The 24,982-nt window shown below is 41.0% G+C and overlaps 1 protein-coding gene across 2 annotated transcripts in view; it reads left to right on the forward strand.

Annotated features, from left to right (window-relative positions):
- ralgapa2 (Ral GTPase activating protein catalytic subunit alpha 2) overlaps positions 1-24,982 on the forward strand; it is a 468,335-nt gene that overhangs the window by 55,525 nt on the left and 387,828 nt on the right. For both annotated transcript variants that reach the window (XM_070889893.1, XM_070889894.1), the window contains 2 exons: positions 11,913-12,071; positions 21,121-21,314. In XM_070889893.1, the coding sequence (XP_070745994.1) occupies positions 11,913-12,071; positions 21,121-21,314 (353 nt within the window). The remainder of the gene's footprint in view (positions 1-11,912; positions 12,072-21,120; positions 21,315-24,982) is intronic.

Raw genomic sequence — 24,982 nt, forward strand, 5'->3', positions numbered from 1 at the left:
CCGCATCTAACTCCCTTTTGAATATATCTAACGAACTGGCCTAAAAAAAAAGTGGAAAATCTTGCCCATTGTGTTTTACATGTCCCCGTCTTTATTAATTTGCTCATCCCCTGACTTAACCAACCTTGGGAAAATATCATGACTGCCCCTTCTCACTGAAGTCTTGCAAGGTTAGATTCTGTGCCATTTTCAGCTACACATGGATACAGTGTTTGATTAGGTGAATGACAATGCAAAACTAGTTTTGTTTTAAACTAATAAGAAGTAACTCACTGTGTAAATTCTTTTACAATAATAACATTTATCATCCTCTAATGCACTCAGAAATTGTAATATTCCATTCCATTCTTAATTTTCATTTGAATTTGAGTTTCTTTTAAAAAGAACAAAACTGGTCTAAAGGAGGCAGTGACAAGAGCAGGTGGGAGATGAAAAGCGTGTACAACAAGCCTGGGTGAAAAGAGGCCGATAGGAGCGCTCGGGTTTGGGTAGCAGTGAACATGCGCACACAAGTGAAGGCACAAGAAAATTTTAGGTTACATAAAATAAAATGCCACCCTCGGTATTATCCCATCTAATCCTATTCTCCAGCCGACCATTCCTCCTACTGCTGCCTCGAATCTCATCACCAAGCTCATGGCTCCCTCTTCCAATTGTGGTAACTTTGACTATGCCCATTGTTGGTTCTTGCAGAGAAGCAACCACAGCAATCTACTCCATATTGCACCTTTGTAAATAAGGCCCTCAGCATCCACATGGATGTATCAATCAACATCCTAGCACTGACAGAAACCTGACTTCTTAACCCTTGTCAAAGTCTCCCTGCCGGGCTACATATTCCACTATAAACCACAACAGTGTTACTCTTATTGTCAAGTCCCACCTCGAGCTTTCGCCTGAATCTTTGGGCATTCCCATTCAAATATCTTCCCCCAGCCTTCAATCTTCGACCTTGTATTTAAAGTTCTTATTGTCTGCAGCCCTCTCAAAACCCATGCTGACTTCCTTGTAGGATCTCTCTCCTATCTTTCCTCAAGCTGGTGACCAAATACTAACTCTCTACCTTAATTACACTTTCTATCTTTAGAATCATAGACATATACGGCACAGAAGGAGGCCATTCGGCTCATCGTGTCTGTGCCGGCTGAAAAAGAGCTATCCAGCCTAATCCCAGTTTCCAGCTCTTGGTCCATTAGCCTTGTAGGTTACAGCACTTCAAGTGCCTATCCAAGTACTTTTAAAATGTGATGAGGATTTCCACCCCTGCCACCCTTTGAGGCAGTGAGTTCCAGACCCTCACCATCCTCTGTGAAAAAAGTTCTCCTCAGCTCCCCCCTAATCCTTCTACCAATGACCAGTTAGCCTAACGTGTCGTTGGGAAATTGTTGGAGTCCATTATTAAGGAAGCAGTAGCGGGACATTTAGAAAAGCATGATTCAATCAAGCAGAGTCAACATGGTTTTATGAAAGAGAACTCGTGTTTGACAAATTTGCTGAAGTTCTTTGAGGATGTAATGAGCAGGGTGGATAAGGGGGAATCAGTGGATGGGCATTTGGATTTCCAGAAGGCATTCGATAAGTAACATAAAAGGTTACTGCACAAGCTAAAAGCTCATGGAGTTGGGGGTAATATATTAGCATGGATAGAGGATCGGCCAACTAACAGAAAACAGAGAGTCGGGATAAATGGGTCTTTTTCCAGTTGGCAAACAGTGACTAGTGGGGTGCAGCAGGGATCCGTGCTGGGTCCTCAACTATTTACAATCTATATTAATGACTTGGATGAAGGGACCGAGTGTAATGTAGCCAAGTTTGCTGACGATACAAAGTTGGGTGGGAAAGTAAATTGTGAGGACATAAATAATCTGCAAAGGGATATAGACAGGCTTAGTGAGTGGGCAAACATTTGGCAGATGGAGTATAATGTGAGAAAATGTGAGGTTATCCACTTTGGCAGAAAAAATAGAAAAGCAAATTATAATTTAAATGGAGAAAAATTGCAAAGTGTTGCAGTACAGAGGGACCTGGGGGTCCTTGTGCATGAAACATAAAAAGTTAGCATGCAGATACAGCAAGTAATCAGGAAGGCACATGGAATGTTGGCCTTTATTGCAAGGGGGATAGAGTATAAAAGCAGAGAAGTCCTGCTACAACTGTACAGGGTATTGGTAAGGCCACACCTGGAGTACTGAGTACAGTTTTGGTCTCCGTATTTAAGGAAGGATATCCTTGCATTGGAGGCTGTTCAGAGAAGGTTCACCAGGTTGATTCCAGAGATGAGGGGGTTGACATAATGAAGATAGGTTGAGTAGGTTGGGCCTATACTCATTGGAGTTCAGAAGAATGAGAGGTGATCTTATTGAAACATATAAGATACTGAGGGAGCTCGACAATGTGGATGCAGAGAGGATATTTCCACTCATAGGGGGAACTAAACTAGGGGACATAGTCTCAGAATAAGGGGCCGCCCATTTAAAACTGAGATGAGGAGAAATTGCTTCTCTGAGGGTTGTAAATCTATGGAATTCTCTGCCCCAGAGAGCCGTGGAGGCTGGGTCTTTGAGTATATTTAAGGCGGAGATGGACAGATTTTTGAGCGATAAATGAGTAAATGGTTATGGGGAGCGGGTAGGGAAGTGGAGCTGAGTTCATGATCAGATCAGCCTAGATCTTATTGAATGGCAGAGCAGGCCTGAGGGGCCAAATGGCCTACTCCTGCTCCTATTATGTTCTTAAATCTATGCTCCCTGGTTATTGACCTCACTGCTGAGGGTAATCGGTCCTTCCTATTCACTCTATCTAGGCCCCTTTTATACACTTCAATTAAATCTCCCCTCAGTCTCTTCACCTGCAAAGAAAACAACCCCAGCCCAACCAATCTTTCCTCATAGCTAAAATTCTCCAGTCTTGGCAACATCCTCGTTAAATCTCCTCTGTAGCCTCTCTAGTGCAATCACATCTTTCCTGTATTGTGGTGACCAGAACTGTATGCAGTATTCTAGCTGTGGCCTAACTATTGTTTTATACAGTTCAAGCATAACCTCCCTGCTCTTATACTCTTTGCCTTGGCTAATAAAGGCAAGTATCCTGTATGCTTTCTTAACCACCTTCTCTACCTGTCCTGCTACTGTCTGGGATCTGTGGACATGCACTCCAAGGTCCCTCTGTCCCTCTACACTTCTCAGTGTCCTACCATTTATTGTGTTTTCCCTTGTCTTGTTAGCCCTCCCCAAATGCATTACCTGACACTTCTCCAGATTGAATTCCATTTGCTACTTTTCTGCCCACCTGACCATTCTATTATCTTCCTGCAGTCTACAGCTTTCTTCCTCCAGCCAGCTTTTTTCTGGCTTCTCTGACCATATGTTCTTACAGAGCTTGACAGGGTAGATGCAGGGAGGATGTTTCCCCTCTCTGGGCAGTCTGGAACTAGGGGTCACAGTCTCAGAATAAGTGATTGGCCATTTAGGACTGAGATGAGGAGGAATTTCTTCACTTCGAGGGTGATGAATCTTTGGAATTCGCTATCCCTAGAGGGCTGTGAAAGCTCAATTGTTGAGTATATTCAAGACAGATCGATAGATATTTGGATATTAAGTGATATGGGGATAGTGCAGGCAAGTGGAGTTAAGGTAGAAGATCAGCCATGATCTTATTGAATGGCAGAGCAGGCTCGAGGGGCCAAATGGCCTATTCCTGCTTCTAATTCTTATGTTCTCTTTTAACCTTACTCTTAATATAAAATTCCTCTACCCACACCCATGGATACCCCCTCGACCTTTCACTTCGCATTTCCCATGCCGGCCACATCTGTTGGCATAGTTCTAACCACGCCGGTTTTATTCTTTGTTACAGGAAAAGAAACACTTCCAGCACTCTCATCAATTCGCGCTCCATCTCCAACTCCCCTTTCTCTGGCTCTCCATCGGTACCAACTTTACTGCTGCTTTTGACCTGCTAAACAGCTTCCTCATCCACATCGTCATTTATCTCACACCACTGTTGGTTTACTGGTATAGCTCCCTCTTTTGTACCTTTAAGTCTGATTGCTGTCGTCTTGAGTGCAGCTGGTAGACAACTAGAGGGGGATTTTCCTCCATGAAATCAGGAAGAATTGCAGTGGAGAATGTTGGAAAATGCATATGATAAGTCAGAGTGCCGCCACACTGCCACGTGGGGGATTCCTGTCACTCCCAGGAGGGCCGCTGCTGCTCACTCCTTCCCCACGTGCCACACATAAATGGCAGCAGAGATGAGGGGCTCCAGGTGCCGAGTGGATTCTTTCTGCCCCAGTTATTGCCACTTGTAGGTCTGCTAGTGGAAGATGACACGGTAGTCCCTGGAAAGAGGAGGTGAAGGGCTAGATTTCCCTCCATTGGAGAGAAATGGCCTTGTGGGGGCCTCCTCTCCGTGTCAGCTCCAAAGACTTATTTGCTGAATATCTCAACCAAGGTTTTCAATGGGAGTCTTCAGGGTACCTCTACTGCTGTAAAGGTCCTCACCAGCTCTTGTGCTGTAGTCATGTTCCCACTGCAGCACTGCAGGGATTCTTCACCTTTGCATTGGCATGCTCCCTTTTGTGGCCTCCTATGCAACTTTTAAGAAATATTGGGGGTGAAATTCAGCCTCCTGATAAGCCCTGTTACTGCCGGAAAGCAGCGGCCGCATGGCAGAGTCAAATGGCCGCCAATATTTTGTCGAATGGCCGCTGTTTTTCTGTCGAATGGCTGCCGCTTGCGAAATTCTCCTCGGTGGCTTTTGTGGCGGTTCCCGCTGCTGCCGAACCCTCCACTGTGTGTTATCAAAGGGAGCACCTCTGCTCTCCCGTTCCACAAGCAAAATTCACGTTAAAAAATCTTGCAGCCGTAGTGCGGTGCCCCGACAGTTTGTTCTGTCAGTGCACTGTGCAGTGTGTGCAAAATGATGGTGCGGCTGCCATCAAAGGGGAGGGCGCACTGCCGTAGCTGCCATCTTATTTTATTTGTTGGCTGACTGCCAGGTTAGCCCGACAATTATGCCCCAGCTTCGACCGGGCCGCCAACAGGCAGCCTGGCATCCCCTTTTGCATGTCAAGCCGCTGGCCCTGCCGAAACCCTCCCTGATGGCCCAGTGGACCTAACTAAAATAATCGCAGAGCTTGCAGCGGCTCTCCCCTTTAAGTGAAGGGGAGTGGCGTGGTGACACGCTAGTGTGATGACGTCATCAACACCAGCGTGATGACTGACAGCGGCGGAGACTCCGTCCGGTCTCCACTTCCACCCCTCTTATGACCGATCTTCTGCTCTCCGCCCCACTTCCATCCCATTATAACCGACTTCCGCTCCACTCGAAAGAAAAAGGCCAAAGAGTTGAATTTTGTACAAGAGGCCATTTTGTAAAATAAGGCATGCTCAGCCTTTTCCTTTAGTACTCGAGAAAAGTATAAATTTGGCCCTGTTGCTTTATCCACCTTAAGCTCCTTAGTTTAGCTTACACTATTTCCTTTGAGATGTGTAAGCAACTCGTTTGAGGTTTGGTTTATCTGCTCTGCAAGCGGCTGCTCAGTTTTTGCCATCGATGTCATCTATAATTCTGCCCCAGTCCCCCTGCAACAGTCCTATTTATTCGCTAACTGGCCAAAATTGCTTTCCCATTATTTTGACTATGTTCAACTATCTTCCTTTCTAGATTCATTTTAGCTTGTGTAATATTCGTTTTTGTTTACAGTAACTGGTTTCCTTAACCAAAGGACAAATACACCGTTCATAAGCATTAAAATACCTTTTTGTTTTAACATTACTTGCCTAACTAAATCCCCATGAAGCCACTGCGGCATTCTCTCATAGGCTTGTCTCTTCTCATAGGAAATATACACGTCTTCACATCCTTTCAGGATTTTATTTACGATGTTCCATTTCTTTAGTGTGTTGCAATGCTCATCACATAGCCCCCCTCTCCAATTTAACCGGCCTCACTTAATTTCTGCAGGTCAAGCCTTGTGGCACCAGCCCTAAACTTGCTACAGCTGCAAATTTTAAATCTTAAAATTTAAATTTTAAATTTGTGGTCCGAATCAACAAGGTGATCCATCACCTCTAGATCTTCTTTCAACTGTGGCTCATTACTGAACATTATGTCTGAGATACTTTTTAAACCTAAAGGTTCATCATGGAAAGTTTGCATATTTTTCAACAAAACCTGCGAGGAACTTCAAGATTAACACACGTTTTTATAATTATTTTAGAAGCGAAAGGGTAGTCATGGGAATGCGGTCCCTTTAAAAACAGATGCGGGTAATATTGCAAATGAAAATAAGGAAATGGCAGACTTGTTGAATAAATACTTTGTGCCAGACTTCACAATGGAGGAAGAGGATAATATACCTGACATTCCATGGAGACTAATAATGAATCAATGACTGGAAATCACTAAAGTTAAGGTAAACAAGAAAACCGTATTAGAAAAAATAATGGCACTAAAGCCTGACAAATCCCCAGGACCTGATGGTTTCCACCCGAGGAAATTGCTTTAGCCATAATCTTCCAAAGCGCTCTCAATTAAGGAATTGTCTCTTCGATTGGAAAATTGCAAATGTAACTCCATTATTTAAAAAAGGTGAGCGAGAGAGAGAAACCAGAAAATTATAGACCTGTTAGTCTAACATCTGTTGTGGAGAAGCTATTGGAATCTGTAATTAAGAACAGAATATGAGCACTTAAAGAAATTCGAGCTGATTGGAGAGAGCCAACAGGGGTTTGTTAAGGGTATGTTGTGTCTAACAAACCTAATTGAATTTTTTGATGAAATGTACATGTGGCATGGGCTGAGGATAGACAAAATGCAAGGTTCATGATAACAAGTATGAGCATTTTGGAAAGTTTATACTAATTTAATTCTATTAATTGAATAAAACGTCACTTTTTGTGGGTGGTAATTATTTTAAAGACCAGAATTGATGTTTGCATATTATTTCATTTTATTGACTACACTATTCACGAAGCACAATACATTTGAAATACAAATTACTGGATTTCAGTACACTTTTGGCACTGTTATCGGTTAATATTGGCCCAGATGGTGCTACCATATTCACCTTATCACATTTGGACTAAAATTAAAATGCATATGGAAATTTTCAAGAGTGCTGAACATTAAATTAAGTTATATTTACTAAAGTTTCATTTTTGTTTTTATAACTTCATATTGTATCTTGGAGCAAATAAGAGAAGTGTTTTTGTCATAATAAACCATGTGTTACTAGTTGTACGATAATATCAGTTTTTTATACAGATTTTCAAAAGATCTGTCAGGTAGACATACTGAATCATGCGTAGATGTTAATTCGCTATTGATGGAATCTTTTTAATGATGAGTGCAAAATGTTTACTGCAATTACATTTCAAGTGTTTGAAATCCTTATTTGCACAATCGAATATTCTTTTTATAGCCTTCACCTCTCAATGAGTCATTAAGAAATTAACTACCAGCGTATAAAAGCTGTGCAACATGAGCACCACATGTTGTTGTTCTGGATGTTCTACAAAAAAAATGAATGAGGAATAGTATTCAGTATCATTAGTGACTGAGATATTAAAAATTAGACATAATGTGGATGATTCTCCTGCAGTAGTTCTTGTATCTATTGTAACTGTTGTGATTGATTCCACTAATGTCACAAATAATTGAAGAATGAAATGATTATTTTCTCATTGTTTCCTAAATAGTGAAACTATTTGTAATCCAGAAACAATACCCAGGGTATTTAAAAGAATAATGGGTATTAAATCAGATGTGCCCTGTTGTGTGACTGAATAAATTGATATGGAGACAGGTGATTTCAAATGGTGCCTGATTAAATATTAAGGGCTGGACTTTCGGCTTTGCTCATTTAGGGGTGGTAATGGCAGCGGGGTGGTAAATTTTGCGCCCAGGAGCAGTTTGTGCCTCAGTCAGCAAAATTGGGCAGGTGGGCCCTGAGTGTGGGATGGAGTGTTAAGGGAGGTGTTGGGGCGCTAGGCTGGCTGAGCATGCGAAAATCCTGAGCTAAACAGTTGGCCTCGGAGCGAAGGGCCTGGGGAGAAAAAAAAACCTGAAAACCCCCCACCAAAAACATTCCCAATGAATAACTCGCGTCACTACAACATAAATCGCTAAAAAATAAAAAACAATCACACTTACCTGAGGTCGACATTACTTGCCTCACTGTAGCCACTACAGCTTGGACTGCCCGCTTTCACAGGCAGTCCCAGCACTGCGGTTCACAGAGTGCTACGGATCAAGCGGGAGTAAAAAGTCAAGCTGGTGTCGCAACCAGGGGCATTGCACACTGGCTCGTCACTTCCGGGCAGTAATGTTCCAGGCTGCGCCGAAACCGGCCCTAAACCCCGTTGGGGTGCTGGAAGCTGGCCGCCCACCTGAATGAGCTTACCGGCACTATTGCTGCCCCTCTGGGGCAAAAACCGAGACAACAACAAGCCAAAAATCCAACCCTTTAACTTACTCATTTTATTGCATTGAACACTTGATTTATGGCACGATACATTTTGCTTTGAAGTTTTTACAATAACTATGGAGTAAATTGAATGTTAAAAGAATGCATTTCAGGGTAACATAATAGATATATTGGAACTTTATACATTACTTAACTTAGTGTGTAAAATTACCACTTGGTAGTATGATGAACCACAAGAAAAGTATAGATGAGGAAAGCCTTTCAACACAGCTTGGTTCATCCACTCAAAGACCTTAAATGCCCCCCATCCCATCACAGCACCCAACTGTTTCTTAAACTATTAAAGTTTTTTCCACCACGAACCTACTCAGATCATTTAATGTGCTGATCACTATGTGAAGAGAACTTCCCATATCAGTCCTAAATTTACCTTGCAGTAGTTTGAATGTGCGCCCTCTTGTTATAGTTTAATTTGAAGCAGTGTTCTGGATTTGTCTTTTTTAAACTTAAATTGCCATGTATATTTCCACGAGGTCACCTCTCATTTGTCTCCTTTCAAGGCTGAAAAACTGAAATTTATCCAGTCTTTTATCATAGTCTAATGGTTTACAGTGACTGAACGTCAAATACTGTCTTTATTGCATGAGTTCTGGATTTTTCGCAAGAAATTTATAATTAGTGTCGTAAGAACATAAGAAATAGGAGCAGGAGTAGGCCAATTGGCCCCTCGAGCCTGCTCCGCCCATTTAGTAAGATCATGCCTGATCTGATCATGGACTCAGCTCCACTTCCCTGCCCGCTCCCCATAACCCTTTATTCCCTTATCGCGCAAAAATCTGTCTATCTCCGCCTTAAATATATTCAGTGACCAGCCTCCACAGCTCTCTGGGGCAGAGAATTCCACAGATTTACAACCCTCAGAGAAAAAATTCCTCCTCATAATTTAAATTGGGTGGCTCCTTATTCTGAGACCATGTCCCCTAGTTTTAGTTTCTCCTATGTGGAAATATCCTCTCTGCATCCACATTGTCGAGCCCCTTCATTATCTTGTATGTTTCAATAAGATCACTTCTCATTCTTCTGAACTCCAATGAGTATAGGCCCAACCTACTCAGTCTATCTTCATTAGTCAACCCTCTCATCTCTGGAATCAACCTAGCGAACCTTCTCTGAACAGCCTCCAATGCAAGTATATCCTTCCTTAAATACGGAGACCAAAACTGTACTCCGTGTCACTGATTTATGATCCTGAATAAAGTCAAATTCTGTAATTACATGGATCTGAGATTTTCCAGAATTTTTAAGTATTTTGTGGATTGCATTCCATAATTTTCAGTTTTTCATGAAAGTTGGATATCTGTGGCAGGCCTCTTAACTAGTGCCTCTGAAGCCAGGGGTCAGTCTCATTCTTCCCTGTGCCACCTTTGTGGGTTTGAAAGTTTCCTTTCTGTCTTCATGCCTAGAATTGGACATGATACATGCACCTATGATATGACCAGTGACATAAGAACATAAGAAATAGGAGCAGCAATAGGCCATTCGGCCCCTTGAGCATGCACCGTCATTCAGTAAGATCATGGCTGATCTTCTATCGCAACTCCACTTTCCTGCACTATCCCCATATCCCTTGATTTCCTTAGTATCCAAAAATCTATCAATCACTGTATTGAATATACTCAGCGACTGAGCATCCACAGCCCTCTGGGGTAGAGAATTCCAAAGATTCTCCACCCTCTGAGTGAAGAGATGTCTCCTCATCTCAGTCCTAAATGGCCGAACCCTTATTCTGAGACCGTTGGGCGGGCTACATCATCCGAACACAAGACTTCCTAAGCAAGCGCTCTACGCAGAGCTTCGACACTGCAAGTGAGCCCCAGGTGGGCAGAGGAAACGCTTCAAGGACACCCTCAAAGCCTCCTTGACAAAGTGCAACTTCTCCACCAACTCCTGGGAATCCCTGGCCCACGACCACCCAAAGTGGATGAAACCGGAAGGGCGCTGAGCACCTCGAGTCCCATCGCCGAGAACAAGCAGAAACCAAGCGTCAACCCTGGCTCCCCGACCACCCTTTCTTTCAACCACTGTCTGTCCCACCTGTGACGGTCACTTTAAAAACTCACTTTTAGAGTGGAAGCAAGTCATCCTCGACTCCGAGGGACTGCCTATGATGATGATGATATAATTGCAGAAGGACATCTTTACTCTTATACTCACATCCTCTTGTAATAATGGCCAACATACCATTTGCTTTCTTAATTGCTTGCTGTACCTGCATGTTAACTTTTAGTGATTCGTGTACAAGGATACCCAAGTCCCTCTGAACACCAACATTTCCCAATCTCTCACCATTTAAAAAATACTCTGCTTTTCTATTTTTCCCACCAAAGTGGATAACTTCACATTTCTCCACATTATATTCCATTTGCTATGTTCTTGCCCACTCACTTAGTCTGTCTATATCACCTTGAAGCCTCTTTGCATCCTCCTCACAACTCACATTCCCACCTAGCTTTGTATCATCAGCAAACTTGGATATATTGTATTTGGTCCCCTCCTCCAAATCATTGATATGAATTGTGAATAGCTGAGGCCTAAGCACTGATCCTTGCGGTACCCCACTAGTTACAGTCTGCCAACCCGAAAATGACCCGTTTATTCCTACTCTCTTTTCTGCTTGTTAACCAATCCTCAATCCATGCTAATATATTACCCCCAATCCCACGAACCCTAATTCTGTTTAATAACCTCTTTTGTGGCACTTTATTGAAGGCCTTCTGAAACTTAAAAATACACCACATCCACTGGTTCCCCAGAGCTACACCTATGATATGACCAGTGACCACAGTTTTAAGCACAACTTCCATCTGTTCTGTGCACGATACATTTTAAAATGATCTTGACCATCAAACTCTTAAATTTTATAATGCTTGTAATTTTACTTTTGAGAAATCAAAATTAAGCAACATTCTGCTATTTACTACAAAAACAACTCAAATGACAATGTTTCTTATGTTAACAACACATTTCAAAAGGAGCCAACAAGTGAATTCAATAGTTTAATGTTTTTAGTATTCACGTGAAATTATTCAGAAGCATTCAGTGTAGCATTCAAATCTGACTATTGTTGAATTGTCTTCTGATTTTAAATTTAATTAATGTGCATTACTGAAATTTAAATGAATTGCAGCTGATGTATGATCATTTTGTTTGGAAAAGATCAAAGGGATTTTAAAGTTTTTGTTGACTTAAAGTGAAAGTACAAGCTTAATTCTCGGTTAATATTGTAAAGGGTTTTTGTTGAGGGTCCGAAAAAGTATGTCCGTCCTGAAGAAAATGTTGTCGGCCAACCTGCGGCTGAATATTGCAGAAGGGTTTTTCATCCCGAGTAAAGGGAGTTAGTTACAAATCATTATGATCGTACATTAATTTGGTGCATTCATTTAAGCAAACCTGTGATGTATATTTTTCTGTTCTTTCTTAGGTTGTGATACTGCCCTTCCTACCCTCTCTGCAGCTTGCACACAGCCCCATCTCCCCACCCTTTCTTCAGCTTTCCCCATGCAACCTGAATCCAAGGACTCTCCCCCGCTCCTGGATGAAACATTGCATCAGTCTGTCTTGCAAATTCCTGAGGATCTGGGTACTTTTTTGATTGATTCATACAATTTTCTTTTTTAATCTCTTTGTTGGGGGTAATTTAGTTGGTTCATTGAATTTTCTGCTTTCTAAAAAGATATGGTGCAAATGTTTTGTACAAACAACCTCATTATTCTGCTTTATTTATCACTGTCTCTAATTTACATTTGAAAATCCTAAATCAGATTTGAATAACTTTAATGTTTCAATATGAACATATCTGCAAGAAAACAAAAAACTATTGAACATTGAGATTATCCTTTCAATATTGATCACTTGTTGATACCAGATATATCTTAATGTCAGTTTCAAGATGTCCACAACTTTAAGGAACAAAGTATCAGTAATTTTTATGGAACAGTACATGTTATGGGCATGCTAATGTCATAGAAAATATGATTGAAACAGTTTGAGATTGTGGCCAACAACTCATAACTGAAGCATTGAATTCACAACTATACATTATTTAATGTAGCAAATTGGGATCAAATCACCAGAAAAATAGGTTTAGTGATCCAACTCGGTTTGCTGTTGTATAAATATAATGAACTTTGAGTATTTGGAATAAATAACCTTTGGAGGGTTTCACAATCAAAATGAATATATCTACTTCCAGCCCAACTGCCTGTTGTTTAATTCTGGCTGCCCTTCAAGTAACTTTAGTGCAACTTGCTTTACGTGATTCCTTTTCACGTAGCTCAAAAAAATACAAAAGAAAAATATGACCATGTTCATTAGCATGCATGTTCAGCATATTGATCTCTGTACAGTTAAACATTTGCTCCATTTTTTTCATTAATGTATGATATCACATTCTAGATGAGACCTACAGTTGGGCGCCATGTTGGCATATTCTACTGCCCGTTGGTGAAATTGTGACCGATGGAAGTTAAAGGATAGATGCTTCTGATGTTGCACCTGGACATATTGGATTGCTTATGCACAGTGCATAGAGAGAAATCAGGTGGAGAGGATTGCATGGATCATGTTGTAAAAAATTAACTGATACCCAATTTTCTATCAGTTGGGTGAGCTCCCATATGGGCATGTGATCCTTCCCGCCCGATGTTCCTCCATGCTCTACTGTAGGCCATCTTATATGCCCAGGAACAGGGGGATCTGAATATTCAGGTAGCTTAGAAATGCATCTCCAAGCAAAACTCTGTCTGAAAGACCTGACATTCAGTCACCACACTTAATAACCTTTTCCAGACCATGAAAGATCATCAGTCTATTCTAGACAAAAATGACTTTTGATGGATGGATGAGTGAGGGACCCACCCAACTTCTGTTTTATCAGAGATGATGAATAGGAGCTGAACTAATTTAGTAGATCTCAGATTTCCTTGGGGAACACCCCACCTGAAAATAGTTATAGGCTCTCATGGCCACTAATAGTGGTAGATACAAGTCACAGTTTCTTGCTTAATTTCCCCAGGCAGGTTGCCCAGGGAGTGCATTGATATGATCTGTGGAACTGTCTGCTAGTTGAACTGTCCTGTTTTTTTCTGGTGGAGGAGGGGGTTGGGGGGAGGTGGGGGGGCAGTGGTGGTAGTATAAGAGTATCGTTGAAATAGATCTGAACAAATGTAATTGGCCAGTGTTCTAATAAAATGTTTTTTTTTTAAACGATGTAACTTTGCACATTTGCATATAATAAAATAGAAGTCCATAAATAAATATATTTGGAAATTTACATCACAACTTTGCGAAAACTGCTTTATATTTTAGTTTGCAATATATCTGAAAATCTGTACAACTGAAACAATGATCTTGATATAGCAGAAAATATCCAGTAGAGGATGCTAGATTCAAATATAAAAACCTATATGAAACTCTTTGAAGCTGCTAATATTTGGTATCATCAAAATCAATTTTACTTTTCTTAAAATCATTATTTCAATGAAAGTGTTAATCAGAATTTCTATTGGATAGGTGCAATATTTGCTTTTTCAAAATCCAATTGACACTTGAAAAAAGCACACTTAATTTTTTATAAGCTATGGGGTCGATTTTCATCTTCACTGCCTGGGCAGTGATCTGGCAGAGCAGGTTGTCCATCCTTGTTTAGAACCTTCCTTGATTTGTATTCTGTTGAAATCAGTGGATTGAAAATTGGGTGGGTTCCATAAAGTGTGGGCCCAGGTGATGAAACCAAAAATCTACTGCTATATGTGTTGTTACAAAAAAAATACAAGTCATTACGGATATGTTTCATTCATCTTGCCATAATTTCTTTTAACTTAATGTGCAAAAATTGTTGGTGGCAGTGCTCTTTATAAATCCTGTTTCAAAATCTTATGTTGCATAAATTTCACCCAAAATGTAATTTGGTCTCTTGGAAGGTGGAAACAATAATATTGATTTTTTTTTTAAATTCCAAATTTCAGCTTTCCCTTAAAAATTTAGTACTTTTATGCAATGTTTATTTTTGGAAATTAAAGAACTACATTTAGTTAATGCAACACCATTCCTTTTATTGGGATCAATGCATGTTCATAATGTACAGTTCAATGTGCAGGGACATTATACAGAAATATTTTGTACAGCTAGCCTAGCCAAGAATATAACTCAGGCCTAACTTTGTTGTCCCTATTGGAGTCTACACTAATGGGGTAGTACCTGTAAGTAGGTATTTTTTTAATGCCCAGCTTAGTACGGGGACAGGAATTGTAATGTGTAACCATTTATCTCTCAAACTGTTTGGGAATTAATGAATTATTTAACAGTAGCTATAATGCACATGACGCCACCCGAACCCTAGACAAAAAACAAAATTGAGAAGAATTAAGGAAGGAAAAGGGCTATCATCACGCTACAGACAGCAGGGCAGCCAAATGTGCAAATTTTAATGTTAAAACACTTGGATCAAGGCTAAGCCGATCCACAGGAAAATTGAAGTACCTATAAACTAAGATAGTTACTGCACTGAGATCTTCGACTAGAACCAAGCAGTGGGAAATCAGTCAGGCCAGATATTGATACAGGTGGTTGGGACCAAAAAAGCAAATTTTGGAATTTACATCAGGAAATGCCTTGGGCATGATTATCAGAACTCCAAACAATCAGTTAATTAAGAGGGAACACATTTTTGGGGGAAGACAAGTGCACTCTGAGAGGATGAAAATTATACAGAAAAGGGAAAGTAGTTTCTGGGGAGTAGCCCCTTTCAGTATAAAGAGATTGGAGGGGAAGTACATAGCTTTCTAGAACTTCAATACCACTGTCCAGTCCAGCTCAGATCAAATGAAAACATCAGAACCACTATGACCTGATCCTACCTCATTCACAGTAATTCAGAAAGGAAGACTATACATGAATAAATCCTGCAAATCCCCTGGGAGGCCAGACATAAGAATTAGGAATAGGAGTAGGCCATCTAGCCCCTCGAGCCTGCTCCGGACCATTCAACAAGATCATGGCTGATCTGGCCATGGACTCGGCTCCATTTACCCGCCCGCTCCCCATAACCCTTAATTCCCTTATTGGTTAAAAATCTATCTCTGTGATTTGAATACATTCAATGAGCTAGCCTCAACTGCTTCCTTGGGCAGAGAATTCCACAGATTCACAACCCTCTAGAAGAAGAAATTCCTTCTCAACTCGGTTTTAAATTGATTCCCCTGTATTTTGAGGCTATGCCCCCTAGTTCTAGTCTCCCTGACCAGTGGAAACAACCTCTCTGCCTCTATCTTGTCTTCCTTTCATTATTTTAAATGTTTCTATAAGATCACCCCTCATCCTTCTGAACTCTTAACGAGTAAAGACCCAGTCTACTCAATCTATCATCATAAGGTAACCCCCTCATCTCCGGAATCAGCCGAGTGAATCGTCTCTGTACACCCTCCAAAGCTAGTATATTCTTCCTTAAGTAAGGTGACCAAAACTGCACGCAGTACTCCAGGTGCGGCCTCACCCTGTACATTTGCAGCAGGACCTCCCTGCTTTTGTACTCCATCCCTCTCGCAATGAAGGCCAACATTCCATTCTCCTTCCTGCTTACCTGCTGCACCTGCAAACTCACTTTTTGGGATTCATGCACAAGGACCCCCAGGTCCCTCTGCACCGCGGCATGTTGTAATTTCTCCCCATTATCCCTTTTCCTGTTTTTTTTTTCCCAAGGTGGATGACCTCACATTTTTCGACATTGTATTCCATCTGCCAAACCTTAGCCCATTCGCTTAACCTATCTAAATCTCTTTGCAGCCTCTCTGTGTCCTCTACACAACCCGCTTTCCCACTAATCTTTGTGTCATCTGCAAATTTTGTTACACTACACTCTGTCCCCTCTTCCAGGTCATCTATGTATATTGTAAACAGTTGTGGTCCCAGCACCGATCCCTGTGGCACACCACTAACCACCAATTGCCAACCTGAAAAGGACCCATTTATCCTGACTCTCTGCTTTCTGTTAGCCAATTCTCTATCCATGCTAATACATTTCCTCTGACTCCGCGTACCTTTATCTTCTGCAGTAACCTTTTGTGTGGCAACTTATCGAATGCCTTTTGGAAATCTAAATACACCACATCCATCGGTACACCTCTATCCACCATGCTCGTTATATCCTCAAAGAATTCCAGTAAAATAGTTAAACATGATTTCCCCTTCATGAATCCATGCTGCGTCTGCTTGATTGCACTATTCCTATCTAGATGTCCCGCTATTTCTTCCTTAATGATAGCTTCAAGCATTTTCCCCACTACAGATGTTAAACTAACCGGCCTATAGTTACCTGCCTTTTGTCTGCCCCCCTTTTTAAACAGAGGCATTACATTAGCTGCTTTCCAATCCGATGGTACCTCCCCAGAGTCCAGAGAATTTTGGTAGATTATAACGAATGCATCTGCTATAACTTCTGCCATCTCTTTTAATACCTTGGGATGCATTTCATCAGGACCAGGGGACTTGTCTACCTTGAGTCCCATTAGCCTGTCCAGCACTACCTCCCTAGTGATAGTGATTGTCTCAAGATGCACCAACATTCGTGTTCTCGATCAAGACGACAACCCCAGCATCGAAGCACTGACCACACTTGATCAGCTCCGTTGGGCGGGCCATATTGTTCGCATGCCTGACACAAGACTCTCAAAGCAAGCGCTGTACTCGGAACTCCTACACGGCAAGCGAGCCCCAGGTGGGCAGAGGAAATGTTTCAAGGACACCCTCAAAGCCTCCTTGATAAAGTGCAACATCCTCACCGACACCTGGGAGTCCCTAGCCAAAGACCGCCCAAAGTGGAGGAAGAGCATCTGGGAGGGCGCTGAGTTCCGAGAGCATGCAGAAAACAAATGCAGGCAGCAGAAGGAACGTGCGGCAAGCCAGACTCCCCACCAACCCTTTCCTCCAACGACTGTCTGTCCCACTTGTGACAGAGACTATAATTCCCGAATTGGACTGTTCAGTCACCTGAGAACTCACTTTGAGTGGAAGCAAGTCTTCCTCGATTTTGAGGGACTGCCTATGATGATGACATGAATAATTATGACCTGAGATGAATTGCAGCTGAGAGTTTTGGAATGAATACATCATTCTCTTTGACTGAATCACCGTTCATAATTGCTGCTTCCACAGGAAGTGAGATGGCATTGCCATCTGTCTGCAAAGAACTGGAAGACTAATGTGTTCACAAACAACAGAAAGTGAATGAAATTACCTGTTCATGTGTGGAACAACTTGCACTTATCTTGCACATTTAATGTTGCAAAATGTTCCAAAAAGGTTAGAAAAGAGGGAAGCAGGAGTGGAAGTAAGACGAGTTGGGGAGGTGTCTAAAACTGTAATCGATGAGATAGGATTTGAGGAGAGTTCAGAATGTAAAGAGAGATGCTGAAAAATGGAGGGGTTTAGGAAGAGAATGCCACCAGTAGTGAAGTATAGAGAAGGGGGAAACACTGGAGTTGAAACTGTGAGGATACAGAGAGATTTATAAAGGAAGGTAAGGATTTTGAAATCAATGAGCGAGGCAGGGAGTTGATGTAAGTAGAAGAGGATGGGATAATAACCAGTGGGACTTAGTTTGGGATAAGATGACAACAGCAGACTTGGATGTGTTGGAATGTGTGTAGGTTAGAGCTTGGCAGCATTGGAGAAGTTGCTAAAGGCATGGATGGTTGGGCTGAGGTGTGGATGCAGTGCATTGGGAATACCACTGTGTGATGGTCTTGATCTGCAGTATTAATTCGTTTTGATTTCAACACTCTGAAAACCGACATCGAAAGGCAAATCCCTGTTCTGCTGCAATATCACTGGACGAAGGGACGAGTCGAAGAGATGTACAAGTGTTAGCTAAGTCTTCGGCACTCTCTCCAACACTGGAGAGTATTTTTTTTAAATAGTGAGAGATTGGGAAATGTTGGTGTTCAGAGGGACCTGGGTGTCATTGTACATGAATCACTGAAAGTTAACATGCAGGTACAGCAAGCAATTAAGAAAGCAAGTGGAATGTTGGCCTTTATTACAAGAGGATTTGAGTGGAAGAATAAAGACATCTTACTGTAATTGTATAGGGCCCTAGTGAGACCACACCTGGAGTATTTTGTACAGTTTATGTCTTCTTACTCAAGGAAGGATATACTTGCCATAGTGGGAGTGCAACAAAGGTTCACCAGACTGATTCCTGGGATGGGGAAATTGTCCTATGAGGAGAGATTGCGTAGTCTAGACCTATATTTTCTAGAGTTTAGAAGAATGAGAGGTGATCTCATTGAAACATACAAAATTCGTACAGGGATTGGCAGGATGTTTCCTGTGACTGGGGAGTCTAGAACCAGGGGTCACAGTCTCAGAATAAGGGGTTGGCCATTTAGGACTGAGATGAGAAGAAATATCTTCAGTCAGAGGGTGGTGAATCTTTGGAATTCTCTATCCCAGTGGGCTGTGGAGGCTCAGTTGTTGAGTATATTCAAGACCGAGATCGATAGATTTTTGGATATTAAGGGAATCAAGGGATATGGAGATAGTGCAGGAAAGTGGAGTTGACTCAGAAGATCAGCTATGATCTTCGTCAATGGCGGAGGAGGCTCAAGGGGCTAAATGGCCTACTCCTGCTTCTATTTATTATGTTCTCATGATTTATAATATCAGGCCAGCAGCAATGTAACCATACTGGCATGTGACAGCTGTAGTGGACTCTGTTCACTTGCCCCTCCTGAGGATTCTTGCTGTTAATCTAGGAACTGTAGGCCATTGCTTATCCAAAGTCACACAATTAAAATTGGATACCCATGTCTCTCATAAAAGAGATGGAATCACCATGCTCGTGGAAATCAATATAGACAGAGCTTTGAAATTGATTTCAAATCAATCAGCAAGCTTTCCAACCTCAACATTTTTTTTCCACTGAGAAATCAGATTGCAGAGTCAAGACTCATAGTACAGGATGTCATCAATGTTGAAAAGAGCAGAAGACAGCACCTCCCAAACCTGTATTTTTGAAGAAGTGCTGGTTAGGTAAAGGGAATAGTAGATGTAGTGCAAGTAGATTTTCAGAAGGTGTCTCAGGAGGACTGTCATACAAATGCATGTATAGGATACAGCATCACATTTTTGTAACTTGCATTTCATTACAACATTTATCAGTAATGTTTTAACTTATCTAAGAAGCAAGTCATAATAAATAGGTATATGTAGGCTTGGTAGGTCCAAAGATAATTCACTTCTCAATGTCATCATAGATATGTAAATCCTACTGTTATATATTTTAATCTGTCATGATTTTTCCGAACCAAACATCAAAATGCGCTGTTTCATTACACCATTCTGTTTGATTTTTTATATTTAAGAGGAATTCAAGTTGTGTACAAAACTTAATGCTTTGTCGATGTCTCATAAGTGTACCCTTTTCTCCGCATTATATTTATGAAGGTTTGGAGTCCAAACTTAAAAACGTATTAGAAAACGTGGCGTATTTGACTTCTGTGATTCATTGTTTCACAGCATATTCGTGCAGAACAACTATATTGGCCCTGAATTTGCAGTCGGTATGATTAAGTACCCTGAGTACGCTGTCGTACCGCTTTTGAACTTGTGATCTGTCAAGTTCCAACTCCGCATTGGCTTCGCTGCACGTTTTACCTACCCATTGAAATCAACGTGCTGATGAAAAGTTGGGCTAATTGCTCAACTACTGCACATTAATTACACTGGAAATTTTTACGGCACAGCGTAAGGGGAGGGTGGGGGTGGATGAGAAAATTGTATAGATATTAATGATCTTGAAATTAAATTAACAGTGCCTTCTTAGTTTACCTTGTCACTTTTGTCAAAACCCACTAGAAAAAGAATTAAGATGCAATGCTGACTCTGAATGACCTTGCCCTAGGCAAGTTCGCTTATCATTCCTTTTGTCATTTTTTAAACTGACACGTTTCCATTATACGAATGCTGAGCGTTATTTGAAATATTCATTGGGATATAAAATTTTGAATCCAACATGGTATAAATCTGCCACTGTTCCCTTAACTTTATTTTTAATAATCCTTTCACAGTTTCCAATTTTGTTTGGCTTTTGTTTTGTGTAAGTTAAATATTTAAATACTAATAACTTCCCTTTCATAGTGGGTTTTTATTAGTGCTACACAAAAAATTGGGGACATCTACAACCACAAACCATAGCAATCGCCTCTGTTTTCTGATTGGGTAAGAATCAAAAAGAGCAATGCCCCACGTGATCCCAGGTATGATTACGTACAACGGTGCGCTCCTGGGATCCGTGGGCTACTACCCTGTGCACAACTCTGTGCAGCAAAACAACGCAAGTTCTCAAAGGGGGGTTCACACCAGGTAACTGCAAATTTCTAACGGATTTTGGCAGAGAACTCCTTAGCTACGCCGCTGACTGCAAATTCAGGGCTATTGTCTTTGCTTGTTGTGTTTCTCTGAATTGTAATAAACTGGAAACAATTGCTATAATGTTCTGAATTGACTAAAAATTAATGTAAGCACTGTGGGTTTGCATGATTGTTGTGCAAGAACTGCAACATATATCATGGCCAATAATTGAAGTACCTGTAGTAAAAACTATGTTTTGACATCTTTATTTTAATCTACAGACAGTAGTGAATACCTTGCAGATGAGTGCAGTATCATCGCTGGAGGAAACCTCACTGGTTGGCATGCTGATGCAGCTGCTGTGTTGTGGAGAAGAATTTTGGGCATTTTGGGAGATGTCAACTGCATACGGTGCCCTAAAATCCATGCCCTGGTCTTCGAATATCTATATGACCTCTGGCACAAATTAGCTAAGGTATCCTGGAGATATTTGTTTTTCAAAGTTTCTCTGTTATAAAGTAGACAACCTGTGTATTTTGTAGCATGTGTATTTATATGTATCTCACATCCAGAATTGGCAAACAGGGAGATGGTTAGCAGGGCATCATGATAATTATCTCCTTAACATATAATCAAACACAATCCCAAAACTTTTCAAAATCCTTCACAATCACATAGTGTTTAATACAGTTTATGATCTGCCACTTACCCCATCAAATATGTTTCAACACTAAAACTTAATGGGGCAGAATTTGCGGTGGGTATGACAACGTACTTTGAGTATGCCGTCATACCGCCTTTGAAATGAACAGCAAGTTCAGGATTTCCGCATGCACTAAATCCTGAACTTGTGATCTGTAACGTTACAACTTGACAAATTACTCAATCCGACATTGAAATCCTAATGCTGCCGCAGAGTTGGGCTAATTGCCCAGCAATTACGTATAAAAAATTTTACAGCTGGTGTGAACAGGCGCAGGGCCTGTTTGCACAGCATATGGGGATACCTTTTGGAAATCCAGGTATGTAGTAAAAGCTTAAACTACAAGCCACTATTTCATTCTTACCGTCAGATGGCTGGTGTTCTGAGTGAGGCTGCTGCCAGCTTTGACATTCTGAGGCTGGAAATGGAAGGATTTACACAGTATATTTCAGTATATTTTCAAAGTACTGAAGTTTAAATGGAGATAGCCAAAGATCTAATAGTTGTATGGCAAGGACTTCAAATAATAACAATCTCTAATTGTATTAATTAGAGACCTGTTTGCTGATTGGAGCACCTGCCCACATGATCCCAGGTACTCTTAACCAATCAGATTGAAGGATTGAGAAATAAACGGCCTAAGGACTGAGATGGAAGTGTAAATTAGAATAGTGAATTTAATGCCAAATCAGGAACAGAAAGGGAAATGAAGAGTTGGAAAGAAAGATTGTATTAAGAAAGAAAAAAAAAGAGACAAAGAAAAGGTTTTAAAAAATTTTTTAATTTAACAGCCTAGAAATTGGCCTCCTTAGCACCTCCTGTTATCGCCTCCGGGGGGTGATGACGGGCGCTAACCGGGTTCTGAGTGCGGCAATAACATTGACTCCCGCCACAGTCGGCAGGACGTTGGTGGCAATGGTGCGTTGTTGCACCACCATCTCCTACGCCTGTAGATTGTGATGTCATCGCTGTATGCATCGGCCCGGACCTGAACTTGGGTTCTGCCCCCTGCAGCATCGCTGAACGAAAACATCAGCAGCTGCAGGAGGTGTCCATCGGGAGGCCGGCTGCTTCGGGGGTGATGGTTAAAGGCAAGGGTGGCCTAGGTAAGTTTTAAAAAAAATATATTTAAAAAATTCATAAAACAAAAAAAAATTTAACATCTGTCTTTCAGGTTTCTGGCGGTCTTTGCCCATGATCGATCAGACCGACACTTTGCTTGAATGCATCGGGCTGATCGGATGGGATTGCGGCTGCCGTCGGTGAAAGACAAGTTTTTCTTTGTTGCAGAGCCTGCATCGATAGCCTTTCCCTTTATAAGGGAGGGAAGGAGCTTTTCAATGCGGCAGCGCTGCATGGCCCAGTGTGCAGCACTCCACAGCTACTGCCCCACCTGCTGCCGATTGCGCTAATTTTTCAAACTTTTAAAAGTTAGCGCCCTAAACGTGACGCTCCCCAATTTCTCTCCCAATATTTTTAAAATCTCCAATAACAATTAAAACCTGAAGGAATGGAGACTCCAAACTTGTAATAGTTAATTTTCAGTGCTAGAGAGGTTGTTGACAGTAAATTAACACTTATCGCATTGTTAAAAAGGTACTTAGACTTGAAATAACTTGATCTAACTTTCTCTGGCGAGTTTAATTTGTATCTACTGCACAAATACAGCAACTTCATACCAGTCAATATATTTCAGTAGTGAGCCACACAGTGCGATGTCGCTTTTGCAAAACTAACGATGGAGCGACCCAATGCGAACAGCAACTTTGGGATATCCGCATTTACCAGCGCATCTGCCCCGCGCCTGAATTTGCTGTACTATTTGCACATAAATAACTGCGAGCGTCATTAGAATCACCGTTATTTTGAGAGCAAAATCTAACCCAATGTCATCAATTCGCCAATACAGATCTATATTTAGATTTGAAAAAACTGCTTCTTGACACTTATGCACTGTGTCTGGATTGATTTTTTTTTGCATTTGCACATAAATTGCATTTGTTTGCATCCCTGTAAACTGCTGCGCATTAAGTAGAGGAACAACATAATAATGCTGTCAATACTTGTTTCTTTAGAAGTGAAATAAGACAAAGGCAAAATTCAAAAACACTTTGTGAAATGCTGGTCCGATTAACATTCCAATAGAAGTAAACATGGAAGGTTTCATTGAACTGGTGACTAATTGGAACAAGTCTTTTTAAAAACAATTTTTGGTTCATGGCATGAACTTTAAAAAGTTGAATATCTAGTGGAGGCTAAACTTTTGTGTAATAAATGGATATTTTCTTAGCATTTATTAAACACTCAGGTTTGGTGACTAAACATATTTGAAAGGGTAAGTGGCTGGTTAAAAAATTTGTATAAAACACTAATGGTTCGGATGGATTTTGCGAACTTTTGAGATTGCGTTTGACTGCATGTTAAAAAGATAATTTTCATTATGCCCTGCAATTCAGCTACCTGATTATTTAGGTTTGTTTCAACATTTAACCTATTTCAGGCTATGAATGATTGAATATCTGGGATCTAAAACAATCATCAGGTATTATAAGTAAAGCCAGATAATAGAAATATCATAATGATATATCATGAATTAAATAATTTTACAGAAGCATAAATTATACATAAGACTAAAATGTTGAAAAAATTATGTTGCAAGATTGTTTTGCCCTGAAGCAGTCAGCACTAACGATCGCCTGCAAAGTTACTTACCTGTAAAACACCATCATGATCACTACCACTGTCAGCCCCCACAAGCCCTGAGATCCTCGACCTCCAGGCCTGGCCCTGGCTTCCGATCTCCAGGCTCTCCGACCCTCAACCTCCCCCAGCCACCGATCAATCCCCTCTCTCGGCCCACGATCTCAGCCACCTATCACTTACCTATGGGCTGCTGCGGCGCTAGCAGCGGCCTGAACTTCCGCACTTATCTGAGTGGCCTCCTCCCGCAGCACCATCTCTATGGATAAAAGTCCGAGGCCCAATATCATCTGACTCTACCATTCAAAAATGGGTGATCCTGAATTTCTAGGCCATAATCTATTACTAATTGAAGTAGAAACTTAGGATACCCTGCTAGAATCAAGATTCATTTAAAATTACTTTCAGCATTTACATTAGCTAAAATGTAAATTATAAGTTCACTTCAATTGTATATCGAGTAACATCAATATAGGAAAACCCCTCAAAAGGTCAACTTTTTAAAATAAAAGTTTAAGTTAATGTTGATGCTGAAATTGGGCCATTTAAAATTCAGTTGAGAAACACTGTCATTGTAGATATTGCAATGTCTATGTAATATAAAATAAAAATGAAGCATCACAATGATTCAAATTATGATGTTATGACTGATACAAAACATCAGCAGAGTTTATTAGTATAATGACGATGTGTGTTGGTATTTTGATATTCTTTCTTGGATTCGATCACTCCCAAGGGAG

This window comes from Pristiophorus japonicus, chromosome 9, assembly GCF_044704955.1.
Source record: "Pristiophorus japonicus isolate sPriJap1 chromosome 9, sPriJap1.hap1, whole genome shotgun sequence".
Classification (NCBI taxonomy): Eukaryota; Metazoa; Chordata; class Chondrichthyes; family Pristiophoridae; genus Pristiophorus; species Pristiophorus japonicus.